Source organism: Nanorana parkeri, unplaced genomic scaffold, assembly GCF_000935625.1.
Source record: "Nanorana parkeri isolate BGI_ZX_2015 unplaced genomic scaffold, ASM93562v1 scaffold653, whole genome shotgun sequence".
Taxonomy (NCBI): Eukaryota; Metazoa; Chordata; class Amphibia; order Anura; family Dicroglossidae; genus Nanorana; species Nanorana parkeri.
Window position 1 is genome coordinate 374,906 of NW_017306921.1, and position 16,383 is coordinate 391,288.

At 40.9% G+C, this 16,383-nt stretch overlaps 1 protein-coding gene across 1 annotated transcript in view; it reads left to right on the plus strand.

The window, feature by feature from the left end:
• Positions 1-16,383, plus strand: part of ARL15 (ADP ribosylation factor like GTPase 15) — a 268,442-nt gene that overhangs the window by 99,075 nt on the left and 152,984 nt on the right. The window contains exons 2-3 of the mRNA XM_018563322.1: positions 2,642-2,786; positions 3,197-3,256. Coding sequence (XP_018418824.1) covers positions 2,642-2,786; positions 3,197-3,256 — 205 coding nt within the window. The remainder of the gene's footprint in view (positions 1-2,641; positions 2,787-3,196; positions 3,257-16,383) is intronic.

Here is a 16,383-nt window from a genome sequence, read left to right on the forward strand (position 1 = left end):
CAAATCGGACAGCGTCCCGGTAGTTATGGTTCCATCCCTTGGTTTGAGAAACAGTGCAGTTTGGTTGGCCGCATAAAGGTCTGCTACGGGTATCCAGGGAAGCTTTCACAAACACGTTGCCCTGACGCGTTTCCCCCTTCCTCAGAGGGGCGTGTAGTTTGCGTCTCGTGAAGGTGTGTTAAATAGCCAGTTCATTAGGGCTAATTTGAGTCCAGTTTTCACACAATCATGCCCCGACCCATGATCCAAGGTTATTCGTTTATACAACAAAAACGAATCCAGTATACTGGCACCTGTAAGGCCATAATTACATACATTTCCCAGGTTCATCACCCTCCATTATACAGACATATGCAAAACCCAGCATATATAGTGGATGGTGCACTTTCGTCCTACCTATCCGTTTAACCCTATAATCACATAAAGCGTGTGCTGAAAAACGTAACATAAAGGGGCATTCTGAATCCGAGATCCCCCTAACAGAAAAAAAGGGCATACATAAATCAAACTTTTTCCAGTAGGGTCAGGGATATGCCGGATCACAACATGGACTGTAAGCTAAGTATTGAGTTCATGAATTTCATTGGATATATCGTTACGACTTTTAACACCAGGTCAATCTTATTCTTCTATAAAAAAAAAACAAAAAAAAAAAAACATGCGTCTCTCCATGTGTACCCCTGTTCTATATATCTATCTCTGTTCTATAAAAGGTTTATCTCTCTGTGTGTATCTCTGCTGAGTAATAACTCCAACGATGAATTCTCATACAATGAATATTAACATGAATTAATCTATAGATTAATTAATAGATTTGCCAGTCGATCTTGTTCGGCTTTGGGCTTCATTACATCACAGGCTCATCGCTGTGAGGACTCCAGCACATTTCATTCAGCTGCGCGGCCGTACAAGCTTTGAATTTCTTTGGATGTTCCCGTCACGGTTTGGAAACTAAACTCTGTGGGCAATTGCGAGCACAGATCAGTGGGTGGAGAGGCAACCCCGAGATCCGGCTTTTCACCTAACTTAGTTGGATTTTCTGGACATGCCACTGAGCAGTCTTGTTCCACGGCAAATAACATATCAGCACAGGATTCTATGAGGATTGTCCACCACTTTGAATCTTAAGTGACGTGAGTAGCCCAGATACTATGTATCCACATTTGATTGTGGCCGCTGTGCATGCACCAGTGACTATCTGCCGCTCAGACTATTACACTTATCGGGTTATCCTGAGGGAAGTCATTTTTAAGTGTTTTTAAATGTTTTTAAATGTTTTGTTGAAGGTGTTTCAATGTGTTTATTCTGTTATTATTAAATTTTGATACTTATTCATACTCCATATGTGTAAACCTGTTTATTAGATCAGCTCCAATTAGGGATTTCTGTGCATAGGGGATTTTCTAGTGTAACATAGTTTTATTGAAACCCTGGAGTTTGGTATTTACTTTTACTGTATTTTGCTTAGCTCCCTTTGTTCCCCGTATTTTTTGAGTATTAATTAGCTTGGTAAGTTTGAGGACGATAGACATGTGCAATATTTTTTTAAATAAGCATATAGCTTGAGGTGACCTCCATTTATTATCTCTTTATTAAGGGGCTTAAACTGGCCATACACTGTTCAATTTTTTTTGTTGTTGCAACTTGCTGGCTGAACAAAAATAATAAAACAAATTCCTCCATCACCGCTTACCATCAATGCTCGAGGGATCTCCCGCTGTTTCCTTTTTATTCTGACAGCAGCTGCGTGTGGTGTCAGAATACCCAAACAGAGCAGGCAGCTCATTGGCCGCCGGCTTTGTTCATTCAAAGATTTTCCTCAGCTGATTAAGGTATGCTGGTGTTCTGTTTAGAATCCTGGACAAGCTCAGAGGCACAGTAAACATTACATCAGCTGCCTCAAACAGCGGATCCGGGTCTAGAATTTTCACAGGCTTTTTGCCTGTATTGTGCATGTGCAGGGAAGCCAGTGGGTCCAGAAAATTCACAGGCGAGGCACCTGCACCCACAAAACTTAGCACATAACACATAATAACTAAAGAAATATAAATTAAGTTATGTGGGCGCAGGCGCACATGCGCAAAGCAGGCAAATAGCCTGTAAATCTTCTGGACTCAAATCGGCTGTTTCAAGCAGCTGATGTAATGTTTACTGTGCCTCTGCGCTTGCGCGTTTAGCTGACTCCGCCTGCAACTGCTGAAACCCCGTCACAGGACGTGACACGGTCCAGATTTCTGACACGGAACACCTGAAGAACTGGATGAACTTTGCATAATGTGTGGCCAGCTTAAGTTTGTAGATGAGGGATTTGAGGGGGGTGTCATGTAATGTGGGAGAGTACATTTTACGAAGGAAATGTGGAGGAAGGCCTGATTTAAATTACTTTTTTCTTTTGTTTCTAATAGATTTTCAGTGCAAAGCTATGGGGAGGCAACATTTAAGAGATGTGTTTAGTGTTTTTCCTTTCCTGCTACTTTAAACAGTAATAAATCTTATTGGCCAAAACCGCATTCACCAAAATGGACAGAAGAACGTTGATTGGTTGTTCTGTATTATTGGCCATCATTGCTCTTTGCACCATCTTAAATTTTACTCTCCCATCTGCATACCATATAGCTAATGTCACCTTCTTTATTTGCAGTGTTTTCGAGCCCTCTGCTGTAAGGGTCCTCCACCACCACGCCCTGAATATGATATTGTATGTATAGGTCTCACAGGATCCGGCAAGACAAGCCTTTTATCACAGCTGTGCAGTGAGAGCCAAGACAACATTGTGCCTACCACAGGTAATTATTAATGCAAGTGTCGTTGTTTGGACACCTAGTTAAATGAAAGCCAGCCATGCAAAGTGAATGTATTTGGACAACCCAACTTGGGCTCATGGGCTCTATCAATAATACATTTGGCCATGTGTCAGACACATGCAGTCAATATGTTAGAGTTCTGCGTCCTGACTACGTCCTGTCCTAAGTGGCCAGTAAAATGCTATTATTGGGCAGGGAGAAGGCAGTAGGGCAGGCCTTAGCCCGGAGGTCATGCCTCAAAAATTAGATGCAACTAAATGAAAGAAGCCTTCAGAAGAGGGTTTTGTGACTACCAATGGTCAGTTTAGGCTGCGCAAATGGCTTTAATACAGGATGGTCTAAGTTTGTTGTAAATGTAATCTATAGTTATTTGTTTTCTTTTTCTGTTTTAGGTTTTAGTATAAAAGCGGTTCCGTTCCATAGTGCCATTCTGAATGTAAAAGAACTTGGAGGTATCGTCCTTTTAATTTATATTTCTGCTTTTCATTGGTTTTAAAAATTCTCTTCTGCATAAAAAATTAAATCTTAAAAGTTATATTATGTGAAATTTAGTTTCTTTTATAGGCGTATGTTTCCTAGATTTAATTTGGTCTGCATAGTATGTTTGTCATCTATCTTTATCGATTAAAGCACAATCGCCCATGCCAGTGCTTTTTGCACATAGTATTTAAGCCGATAACAAGGCAAACACTTTATTTGGATAGATTAGAACGTCTGTATGGTTTTTACTGCTACTGTGGGTTTTTTCTGCTACTTTTTACTGAGGCTCCATAAGAGTGATTGACCTTTGCTGTCCAGCTGGCAACATTTGTTTTCAGACAGGAAGAGTAAGTGGAAAGTCTTAAACAGGGACACATACAGACATAAAAATCTGACAGGGGTTCTAGCCTTCCCCTACTCTACTAAAGAAAAACATTTTTCTTTTCCATCTGCATTGCTGTTTGAGTTCACCTCACTTCCTGTTTTGTAAAAGGTCGGCAATACAAGAAGTAATGATGAATTTCTCGAACGGTGCCTGGGATAACAGTAAAATCCTGAATGAGGTTCTAACCCTTCCACACTGCATCCAAAATTAACACGGTTTTTCACAAAAGGGTGAAGAGTTTGGAAAACATCTCCAATTCAGCTCACTTTCCAGTTCAGATATGTTGTCCTAGATTATTCACTTCTGACTTCTCCAAACTCTTCACCCTTCTGTAAATAACCCTGTAAGAGAAAAAAAATGGTCTAGACATATCCTTCAAATTCAATAACAACAGTTTAAAATTGGAGTAGGGCTGCAACCAACTAATCGGTAATGAGAATAATTATCAACAATTCTCCTTATGGATTCTTTGGTTGGATCCCCTAGTTTTCTCCTCAGCACTGGGAGACGGTGTTTCATCTGCTCTGTGTCAGGAGGCCCCTGCAGCCGGTGCCCAGCAGTGAGGAGAGCTCCCCCAAACCTCAGCTCTGTGTCCCCAGGGGCTACAGCAGAAGAGGGACCTGAACTTTCTCCTTCAGGTCCCCCCTCTGCTGATAGTGGGCAGGTGCGATAGCCAGTCTGCAATTGGCTATGGAAATTTTGAAATAGCCAGTAGCAGGCTGGCTATTGCATCTACCCACTGCCTGCTGTGTTTGCATTGAGCTGCCAGCTGTGGAATCTTGCCACTGGCAGCTGTCATTCCCCAGCTGAAGCTATTCAAGTGCAATGTGTGACTGTGAGTTTTTGGGTTTGTTTTCAATTGGCCTGTGGGGTTAGAGGTGAAAAAGCACACAGAGCAAGAGTTTGTAGTCTAGAAGAACCCCCAGGTCTTTTTTCCATCATCACATTCCCCAGCGGAGCACCTCCCAAGAGCATTTTGCATCCATGTCCCTAGCTCCCAAGTGCATAACCTTTTTATAGTAAACCTCATCTGCCATATGAGATGCCATATCTCACTCCTCAGTTTTATCTAGGCCTTGCTTCAGTGATTTAATGTCTTGTTCTGACTTTACTGTCCTACATAGCTTGGTATCATCAAGAAACACTGAGATTGAGCTAGTTATGCAATTCCTGCTCTTACCTGTTTGGGGGTCCCCCGCTGGCTCATTCTGCTGCCGGGGTCCTCCTAAAGGCAAGAGCAGCCAGTGGTACCTGCTTCAGAACCAGAGACTTTGACAAGTAAGCCCAAGGCCAGACAAAACCTTTTTATGTTGCGTACTTTGGGTTAGGAACTTCTCTACACCAAAGGATTTCCACTGTCTCCTTGGTCTGTAACTGAGATAATTTGAGATTTAAAGCTCCACACAAAAATTAATCATTCAGGTACAAATTTATTCACAGATATGATAAAAGAATTTGCCACAAAGCCAACACAATTTGGGGGTCAAAGATCACCCTCTTCCTCAGGGTCTGAAAGGTGGTAATAACTACTGGACTGAATATAGTAATGAATACAAAATGTACGGTTTTCAGACTGGGTTATCTGTGAAAACACAGTCTGTCAGCAGCTGGTTAAAGCAGCACTGAGCATAAAAGGGACAGGAGGTGGAAAAAAACAAAAAACTTCCCAGTGTGGCCATGGAGAGAGATAAAATAGCTATTTTGTGGTATTACGGTAGGCATGGTATCCTTATGACTGGCCCAGTGAGCATACTGTTCCACACCTGGGTCATTCTTTGAGAAGGGGGTCTCTGATTGTTTAATCTCTTTTTTAACTCTATCAACAGCAATGAAGTGTTAGAGCCTGTACTGTTGATTTCTTGTGTTGAGCCTTTCAATGCTGACAAATACATGTGACAAACGCCTGTGGTGTGAACAGGGACTAAGGCCTCATTCTCACAACGTTAAGTCATTCTGCCCTATGGGAGGATGGGACCGTACGCTGTCATACGCACACCCGAACTGCACATCTGTGCAGGTCCGGGTGTCCTTGCTCGGACGCAGACAGGATCTATCCGGTCTGTGTCCGAATACAGACAACCCGGGACCCGCTCGGGTGTGCGTATGGCCGCATCCTCCCATAGGGAAGAACAGGCTGCTGTGTGCAATCACACGCAGCACCTGTCCCTCCCGGGAATGGCCCGATAAGCTGCATGGATGTGCACAGCTTGATTTAACGCTGTGTGAATGAGGCCTAAAGCTTAAACAGGGTTTCTCCTCTTCACTTCCAGCGGCTAAATGCAGTTGTGGGAAGGAGCAAATGAATGGGGAGTGTGTACTACTAGGGAGGGGGAATTAGGATTAACATTTTGCTTTGGCGTACAGTATTCATCTAAAAGTAATTATATGGATTTCACTTTTTATAAACCTGACCTATTTCTGCCATTGTAAAAATACTGATTCGTAGATGTGGGTGATGTGCCTACATCAGTAGGAACTGGTGTAGGACACTCTATTGACCCCTCCCCCAGCAGTTGCCCCTGCACAAATGTACAGGCCTAGTGATAATGTGACTGGGAGTAATACAATCTGTTTCTCACTACTGAAGCAAGGTAAAAGAAAAAATAAATCCTGGGAGATGATCTAAAGTTGGAGACTAAGGTTTGGGGGAAAATTTGGGTCATGACTAGAGATAAGATGCACAGGGAGGCCTCAGTTTTAGTAATTGGTTATGGACTTGCAATGTAGGGTGTAAAACTAGAGTACAACCATTGTGTAGTACCTCAAATCAGGAAAGTGGACCTGAATATGCAACAAGTAAATATGGCTGCCCTCATACGTACTTTTTGAGATGATGAGACTGCAAAGTATCAGAACAGAAATAGATTTTGGGCAGAAACAACAGGTAATTTTGCCCTTATCAAACAGCTATAGCAAAACATGTGCCACTGTATAATAAAAGACCAAAATGAGCAAGTAAGAGAAGATTGTCAGGGTTTACATGCACTTTAGGCAATACAGCTCGGTCACCCCAAGCCTGTGATTGGACAGTAAAGAAGCAGCAACAGCCTGATGAGTTCATCACTCTGCTTTGTGCACTCATCAGCATGTTCCTTGTGAGCGCCTGTGCATGCAGCTCTCTTGATTGGTTGCGAGAGCTGGTCCTCTCTCTTCTAGGCTGAGTTCTGCTTTACAGGGGTTACAAAAGCCTGATGCCAAGTCAAATTCAACTACATACCCTAGTTGCTTTAACCTTCCTGGTGGTAATCCCGAGTGTGGCTCGGGGTTAATTTTCAGTACCAAAAGCGGCAACCCCGAGCCACACTCGGGATTACAGTGTGCGGCGCTTTCCTTGTCCACGAGCCCCGCTTTGTCCTCCGGTCGATGCTGGCATCTGTCTTCCGGGTTCTGTCTCTTGCTAGCGCCCGCGTCACAGGGGGCGGAACCGGCGGGAGATTTAAAAGTAAAAAATAGAAAAATAATAAGAAAAAAATAGATATTCAGACCGCCAGGGAGGTTAAAAATCAAAAAAATTAATTACTTGCATAACTGCATTAATTGATGATTTTAGATTTGCCTGCAGTTTAGATGTAATACAAATTGGTTAGCGTGTCAGCATATAGCTGAAAAATAAATAAATATATATAAACAAAAGAAATGTGTGTGTATGTATATATGTGTATATATATATGTATATATATATATATGTATATGTGTGTTTGCAATGTCGGACCAATATATATATATATATTTATCCTATCATATTATTACTATTTTTTTTTTAAAGACTGCTTTTCCTATCCTGGTCCATATAATGGCACCCCATACACCTACTGCGACCCCTGAATTGGGCTTTATTCATTTTATCCCCTTGTCTCATTTGAGAATTGCTTTGCCTGGCTTCCTGCATTTCAGTGAGTGAATGTGGCTGCAGCATGGCCACCCCCTAACACTGGAGGTCTCCATTTCCAGTAAACACACCTCATGTGTCACTTTTCACTACAGCCTGCCTGACCTCTCTCAGGGAGGAAATTGTCACTTGTGCTGCTGAGAGATCTGCTGACTTCATGAAGGAGTACTCTGTTACATGAAAATTTCAGACGTAGCGGAGGAACTGCTATGAAAATTACCAACTGCCAAAATAAACTTCTTGGAGTTTTGTGGTCTCAAAGGAATTGATGAGCCATATATGTTTTTGTACATATTTATATTTACATTTTTTTTAAAAATGAAAATGTATCTTGAAATGAGAAATATATCTTTGTGGGCTGGAATAAACATTGTATTGTACACACATACATAGCAGGTCAGTTACCTCTATGGAAAGAGGGCAGAGCTGGAAACTCATATGTACAGCTCTGCTGGTGTTCCTGAGAGAGCGAGCTACAGATGGAGATTCTTCTGTGTTAACCTTATAAATGAGCACAGGGTCCATACCTTCAGTAGTGCATCAGTATTACTGTCCCATCATGTAAGTGAAATTTTAACAGGATCCATGGTCTTTTTGCAGTTTTTTTTTTTTTTTGTGGTTGGTTGGCTGCACCAAAGTGCATTATTCCTTTTCTAACGACAGTGTACAGCAGAAGCTAGGTGCTTTTAGATGATGTCTCTCTAATTCAAACTAATACTACCATCTGAACAGGCAGGCAGGATAAAAGGGGATGAGTCAGTCCTATAATTGTGTGTGTGCCTGCGTGCCTTTCAGTAACCTAAAGTCTACTTAAATAAATTTGCACCATGTCATAATATACAACTGTATAATTTTTCAAAAAAGCTGTAAATTTTTGTCATTTACCCATTTGCGTCCACTTTTAACATCAGGTAGCAGGACCATATGTGCCATTTAAAAAAAAAAAAAATTCTATCATATTTCACTATTGTTTTTACTTGCAGGCATGTATGTTTGTAAAATACTCCTCGTAGCATACATTCTCTAAAATCACAGGAACCGTAGATTAAAAAGAGAGCTCATATTGTACATCCCACGATAAATTGCATAATTTTTTTAATCAAAACAATAATTTCTATAAAAATACACTAAAAATTCTTGCTTATTCTAAAAGATAAAAAGAATAAACAACAAATATTTGTCAATTTTAAAACTCTGCCATTTTGCGAAAATGAAAACCGAAGGTGTGCAACACTGTAAAAAAGTGACTTGCACAAAAAATCCGGAGGTTGGCTTTACACCTATGAGTTTGCATTGCAGCATGTTATAATGAGCGGTACACGCTCCAGCGCAAACAATGAATGAATGTAATGGAAAAAAAAGTCATAATGTGTTGTAGTGGATAGGTAGGGGAGTCCTCCGCATACCTTGCAGCAGCCCGGGCCTATACAGAAGATGGTGCTCGCTGTGATAGTCACAGATGTTTCTCTCCTCCCCGTTGGGAAGGAAAGTTTCTCTCCTCCCCGTTGGGTGTTGCTCTGTGTCACTACCGATCCCCGCGGCCTCTGCCAACACAGGTGGGGGGAGATTGGGCAGTGGGGATCAGAGGAGACACAGAACAGAGAAACTAGAGATGCATTGCATTTTCGGCCAAAAAAATGGTACTTTCGGCATCTTGCATGTTTCGGCAGCCTAAATTTCGGTGTATCATATATATTCCATTTAACCATTTGCATGCCACCAATGTAAGGCATATAGTGGAATAAAGCATTCTTTTTTCTGCTAACCGCTCATTTTAAAGAGCAATTCCAGTAAAAGCTGTCTTGCTAATCCTTTCCACTTTTGACCATAACATTTTTACAAATTGATGCAAAATATGTATTCAAACAGGAGAAGCTTTGCTTATTTTGCATCTTATATTTTTTAATTGAAATGTTTTATTAAATTTTTCACATCCATACATAAAGAAAAGGTACAAACTAGACACAAATATCACAATATGTACACTATCGATTCAAGCCGTATATACGTTATATTGTAAATGAAGGATCAGACATACATCAAATATAACATTCCCATTGACCCGTTCTCCTCCCGACATTAGGTATGGTCCTAGAGGATACAGGGTAAGTGTCTACAGTATGGGTTAATGGAGGGGCCTACATTTCTGCATCAGATGAATACCACACATTCCAGGACGCCCAATGCTTATTAAATCTATCTATCGCTCCGCCAGGATGTGACAAAGCTCTTTCGTACTGGCAATGAATATGAACCAAGGATACTACATGGTGGATCGTAGGCAGGTCAGTAGTGCGCCACCTTCGTGATATGTTTAGTCTCGCGGCCAACAGCACATGAGAGACTACTGTTTGCACATGATAGGGGATGTCTTCGGTTCCCAGATTCAGGAGTGCCAAGTCCAGTCTAGGTGTTATTTGTCTACCCATTATGGAAGATATAGTTTGGAAGACTGTAGTCCAATATTGTTGGAGGCATGGGCACGACCACAATACATGAAGCAGATTACCAACGTGGCCACAGCCCCTCCAGCATAAGTTGGAGTTAGATGGATAGATCTTGGCCATACGGTAAGGGGTTAAATGCCATCGCAATGTGATTTTTTGAGACAATTCCCATAGGTTGACACATTTAGTCACATGCGTACCGGTCCGCGGACCGGGGGTTGGGGACCACTGATTTAAAGGACCCGTGCTTGTACATGTCAGACACATGTAACACCCCCCTTGGAATCCAAGATTGGAGGGAAAGGTCGGGAACAGCTAGTTCACATGTAGCAAGGGGCACAGGTATGTTTACTATTGGCTCCTGTTTAACCACTTGTGTATGGAGCAGTCTCCATGTTTTCACAGAGACGTCTACTGAGGGTGAGATCTGGGTTCTGGGAAAACCAAGCCACTCACTTACAAACGCATAGTTGAATAGATTGTTCCCGGGCAGCATCTTATATTTTTAAACTTCTGAAATATTTTCCAATATTGTAAAAGCAATTGAAATATTTTTTTAGAATGCATTTTGCATAGTTTGAACTTCGTATGTATTTAGGATGCATTATATGCATTTCATTTTAAGCATATTGGGTAATATTAATCCTTAATTGCATTTGTTGCTGTTATTTTGAAGTTAAACCTAGAAGTGCTTAATCATTTATCTTTTTCAATTTTGCTCCTAATTTTTGTTTCTCATTTGAGAAGGACTAAGCTGAGCATTGGTAAAGAGCACATAATGTCTTGATTGTGCTGGATATTTTGTCACATCATAAAAAAAAAAAATCGAATTGTATATTTTTTCTGGTCCAAAATCAATGCGTTCATTTATGTTCTTATTTTCAGATGGTTCATATGTTTAATAGCCTGTAATGACAGTCCAGCTTTGATGGAACTTGTTGTGATAAAATAAAATCAGTTTCTAATTTGCAATAGTGGTTATTCTGATTACTTAAGAAATTCAGGCCAAGCAGAAGTTCTGATATGAGTGTTGACACATGGCATCTTGGGTAAAAGTGCTAAACCCATCAGACTGAAGTGGTTGGAATATTTTGTATGGAAGGCTGTTTGGGAAGACTGTTCCACTGTGTGTGTTGAACAGGAGCACTAATGAAGTATGACGTGCTGAAGTATTTTGAAATAATTTGTAACTGTCTGGAAATTTGCCATCAGTGGCTCTGTGCTAATGAATGCAAAGCCTAAAGTGTTAGGTTACTCTTTGATCTTGTAGACAGAGACACTAAGGCCAGTTTCCTGGATAAATACTCCAGAACGACACACCGAGCTGGAAGGTGGATAACTATTTAAAAAATGTTTTCCAATGTTACTACGTGAACACATTTCAGTGTTGTCCCTTTGATTTACTCTAGGGCCCCCAAGTGTCACAAAATGCATTTTTAGTCAAAAATACCAGGCAGCTTTGTGAAAATAGTTACCATTTCTACCTTGTCATTTGGTCCTGGATTATATTCAAACCATAGCACCATCCACTAGGACTTGGGTGCCTTGAATAGATGGGTGTGCATGGAGGAATGTGCCAAAAGCAGAATGTATAACGTTTTTAGTTTTTTTATCTTGTAATAACTGAATACACAGCGCTTTTGCCTCCCAATAAATACTAACCCCCTCACAAAACAATTAACTCTATATAACACAATGAAAAGAATAAAATATTGTGTCTAAATCGTGACATCCAAGGAAACAAATGCAAGTACAAAAGCTCTTGAGGAGCTTTGCAAATTAAGTGCAAACACTCCAATAGATCTGATGTGACCACCATCCGTCGCCACTGTCTCCACTGTGCTCCACCAGCCCATTGGCGAGTAACCGACTCACCAAGTACCGTGTGACCCTTTAAAAAAAAAAGAAGGTCTTTAAGCCCAAAGACATTGATTGAGCACAGGGAAGAAGGGCCTGGTACTGGTGATTAAAGTTCGCAGTGGACTGAAAAAACTTGAGGGATCCTGAGGGATAATTAGTCTGATAATCGCCACAGATGGCAGCATACATTTAAAATTAATTTTATGATTTATTAATGAATACAAAATTGCATTATTTTGTTGTGGGTGTGTGTATATCGGCTTACAGTGACACTAAACTCGGATGTTAAATCTTAAAAATGCCTTCAAGTACCTTATGTATTAACAAAAATGTATCTTAATTGTGTATCACTCGGCTGTAGATCCTCAAATCATCTCTGAATTGGTGCTGACATTGTCCTTCCTTCTGGAGGGTGGCTACTTTTGTTCCCCATGGTTCCTGTGCGTGTTGTAGAGCAGACACCGCTAGTTTATAATTCAGAGAAGATTTGAAATCTACAGCCGAGTGATACACAAATAAGATACATTTTTGTTAAAAGTTAAGGTACTTGAATGCATTTATAAGATTTAACTCCTGAGTTTAGTGTTACTTTAAGCTTCTAAGCATTTTTTCTTTTTTTTTTCAACGGAGCAGATAAAACTTAACTGGTAAGCATGTAAAAAGAAGCCCGGCCTGGAGGCATACACGCTGGCTGTAAATGTAAATTCAGGAAATTTGTATGCAGTATTTCATATTTACAAAACTACATTTTTTTTTTTTTTTTTAGTCCTGACAATAAGAAAATATATTTAAAAAAATATATATTCCCTGAGTAGCTCTATGTAAGGAAGATGCTTTTCTCCATAATATCTTGCCTAGTTTGCAATTTCTGTAACGTGCAGTTGTAAAAAAGTCTGAAATCCCATCACTGAAGTTTGTGCTACTTCCAACTGACTTAACTTGACAGCTGTCACTTGGGTTTCAAGAGCCAATGATGGACGGAGCTAGTCAGCCCTGTCGGAAAACTGTTTGCAGCTTGCCTGGTTTTTTTTTCTGGTGAATATCCTGTTTTTTTGATGGCATCTCACAAGATGAAGAGTGCCTTCACATACTTTTAGGCAATTTGTCACTAGATCAGTGGTGCTGTAATGAGCATGAAGGCTCTTGAGGAGCTTTGAGCATCTCATGTGTCAAGGAGATTATTCCAAAATTGGCTTTGTTGATGGGAAAATAATTGGCATTTCTTTTTTGTAAAACTTTTAGGAGCAAACATTAAGGTTTGTGTCCTTTGAACTTTCACAGATTAGGCGGGTGTGTGTGAGGTAGTGGTGGGGGGTTGCAGACCACTGTACAAGTAAAAAGAAAAAAAACTTTCCTTTTTGTTTTAGTAATTGAAGACTGGTTTATGTCTAATATACCTGGAGCTTGGGAGGGCTTTCTGGTAATGGGAAGGATGCTGCAGGTTGTGGCATATTTATCAGCACATAACTAACACGTAATTCCTTTGCATGAGCCTTTTAGGTAGAACTGGAGGTAACCAGAGGGTTAGAGGATCATGCACAGCACAGGATTCAGTGACCCTGTCTGGTGTTTTGTGTATTATACAGAACTTGGACAAGGGTAAATTGAGTGAACTTTTGATTTTAGTACAGCTACTTTGCTAATTGGCAATGTTGGCTCACTGATGGTTTCCTTTGTTGCCTGAAATTACTCTGTAATGCCGTGCTGCTGTTAAACATTTGGCTCCGATTGTAAAGACAATTTTGGGCACTGTGCAGTGTTAACCCAGCACATGTTGCTGTAGGCCTCTGCTAGAAAGCCTGGTCCATCCTAAACGGTCAATAGATGGGGTAAAGCTTACCTTCAAAAAAAGCTGCCAGTGATATTTCTCATGTTTCTGACATTTTTTTTTCTCCTCTCTTGTGTTACTTTTTATTTTCTTTGCATAGTTGTAAACTTTTTTTATGCTGTTCCTGTCCCATTGGGAATATTTCTCCACTTCCTGTTACATAGACACAATGAGGAGTAAGAGGAAATATCAGCAAATCCCCTCTGACACCTCAACAGTCTGTTGCATTGTTCTCAGTATTCTTCTGTGATCTTGGTGATGCAGTCCCAGTCTGTGTCCTCAGAAGAGGACTGGCAATGGATGCAGAATGGTATGTCTGTGTGGCAGTATGCTGAGCATGGAGCTATAGCTGCTTTTTTGATTTTCACAAATCCATATACATATTCATTATGTATATGAATACAAGTCACTGTTAGGACGACAATTTTCCACCAATCTCAATTAACCAACAAAAGTTGATAAATATTAATGTCTGAATTGTGTCTATAAGACCAAACAAAGTTGTAGAAATCTGTAAGAAAGAATGAGGTAACTTTTCTTGGCGTTGTGTAAAGAAGTGCACCTTCATTGTACAAATTTTATAAGATGGCAAGTACATGAGATTTACATAAAGTAGAGTTAGGAATTGTACATAGCTGGTCAAGAATTGGATTATGCCATACAGATAAATCATCAGGCAGCCCCTGAAATGATACCAGTCATTTAACTCCATTCCATTCAGAGACCGCCTACTTTAGGTTTGGTAAATAAAGCTTGCAAGGGAAGAGTTTAGCTTCTAAAAAATAAACAACTGTCATATACTGAGCACATCGCCAAGTAATATAAAAATTGTTCTTTTAGGGCCATTCCTGTGTGGGGTTTTTTTTTTTTTTTGGTTTTTTTTACCATTGATTTTGCAGGACATGGATTTTTTCTTTATTAGGTTTAAGTTGGTCTTTAAAGCCCGAAACAAAACTTTTTTTTTTTTTTTAACAATGTCAGCTGCTCAGGGATGTCATGACCACGATATCAGCCATCTATCCCATAGAGAGTGGAACTGGGTCAGAGAGCCCCTTTGTTGAAAAGTGATGCGTTCGTAGGCAACTATCCTGTCGAGTTCCACAAGCCACAGATTTAGAGTAGGTGGAGAAGAGGAGATCCACTTACGAACCACTAACCTGGTTGCAGTAAATAAGGCACGTTTAAGGGCCTAGACTGTGTGGTAGGTGAGGTCAGCGTCCTCAACAATGCCAAGAATGCACACCAATGGTGGATTGGGTAAGGAGGATGCAAATACAAGATTAAGGGTACGTATGATCTTATCCCAGTACCGGACCAGCTTAGGGCATCTCCAGAGCAGGTGTATCAGGGAGCCACGATGGAAGCCACATTTGGGACAGTTGGAGTCAGCTCTAAGCCCTATGCGGAACAAAAATTCCGGGGTGCAATATATACTATGGACAATAAACAGTTGAGTCAGCCTGTGTGTAGGAGATAGCGAGATCTGAGTAACCCCTTGAAGAACATCCTCCCAGGTGTCATCCGACATGGGTCTTACATCACCCTCCAAGCCCTCCCTGCACCACAGAGGGAGAAGAGCGGGTGACTTAAGCAACATCTGGGCATATAGAAAGGAGATAATCCCTTTGGTGTTGGTGGCCAATAATACTGTGTCAAGCACTGGGGTGGGAGAGAACGCAGGAGGACACCTACGGAACTGAGACCCTAAAGGTGCCCATACACCTTCCGATTATCGTACGATAATCGTATGCGATCGACTTTTCGTACGACAATCGTAACGTGTGAATAGAGTGCCCGACCGATAGTACTGTACAATCGTACGGCTTTTGACGGTCAAGCATGTTTGAAAACTTTGGTTGATCGTACGATGTTCGCATGGTTGGTGGCGTTTCCGTCCGTCAAATGTCGTACGATTAACACTAAGCATGCGCAAACGAAAATAATTGCGGTCAATTACCGCAAGTCATCCAGGTGTTTTTTTCTAACTACCGCTGATTGAACCTTGCGATAATCGGGGCAGGATGGGGCCGTCGTACGAAAATCATACGACGGTTCGATCATCGGACGAAAAGTTTAGTCCGATAATCGTAAGGTGTATGGGCACCTTTAGGCATGCGCAATCTGGAGGAACTGGATATGAGCTCATGTCTACTCTCAAGGCCTAGCAGTAAAACTCCACCACTGCTCATATTTCCAGCATAATTGTGTCACACTCACCTGAGGGATCCTCAATAATTTATAACAATCCATTGAGGCCACCTTCCTCATGGTCATGTCTGTGGGGTGGAGGTAGAGATTATTGCAGGAAAATCTCCTCACTGGCGTATAAAAGGTAAATAACGGTAGAAGATATGATCAATTTACAGTAAGCTAAAATATGTTTTATTGTGTTCACGCTGGGCAAACACCTCTTTGACTAGATGTCCATTTAGTGATATCATAACAGCATGACACTCTAACTTCTTGGAGTCATCAGCTTCATTAGATACGGAAAACTCTGGCAGACAGTTGAATGATCTAACCAGGCTTCTCCGCCTTTTGCTGATAACACCCACCTTGTAGTGCAGCTATTTATGTCTGGCACGGTTACAGAAACTGTAGGAATTGATATGAATAGAACTGAAAAGGCAGACAGAAGTTATTAAAAGTACTGGAGCACAGCCAACAGTAAAGTGGACACTATTAGACAT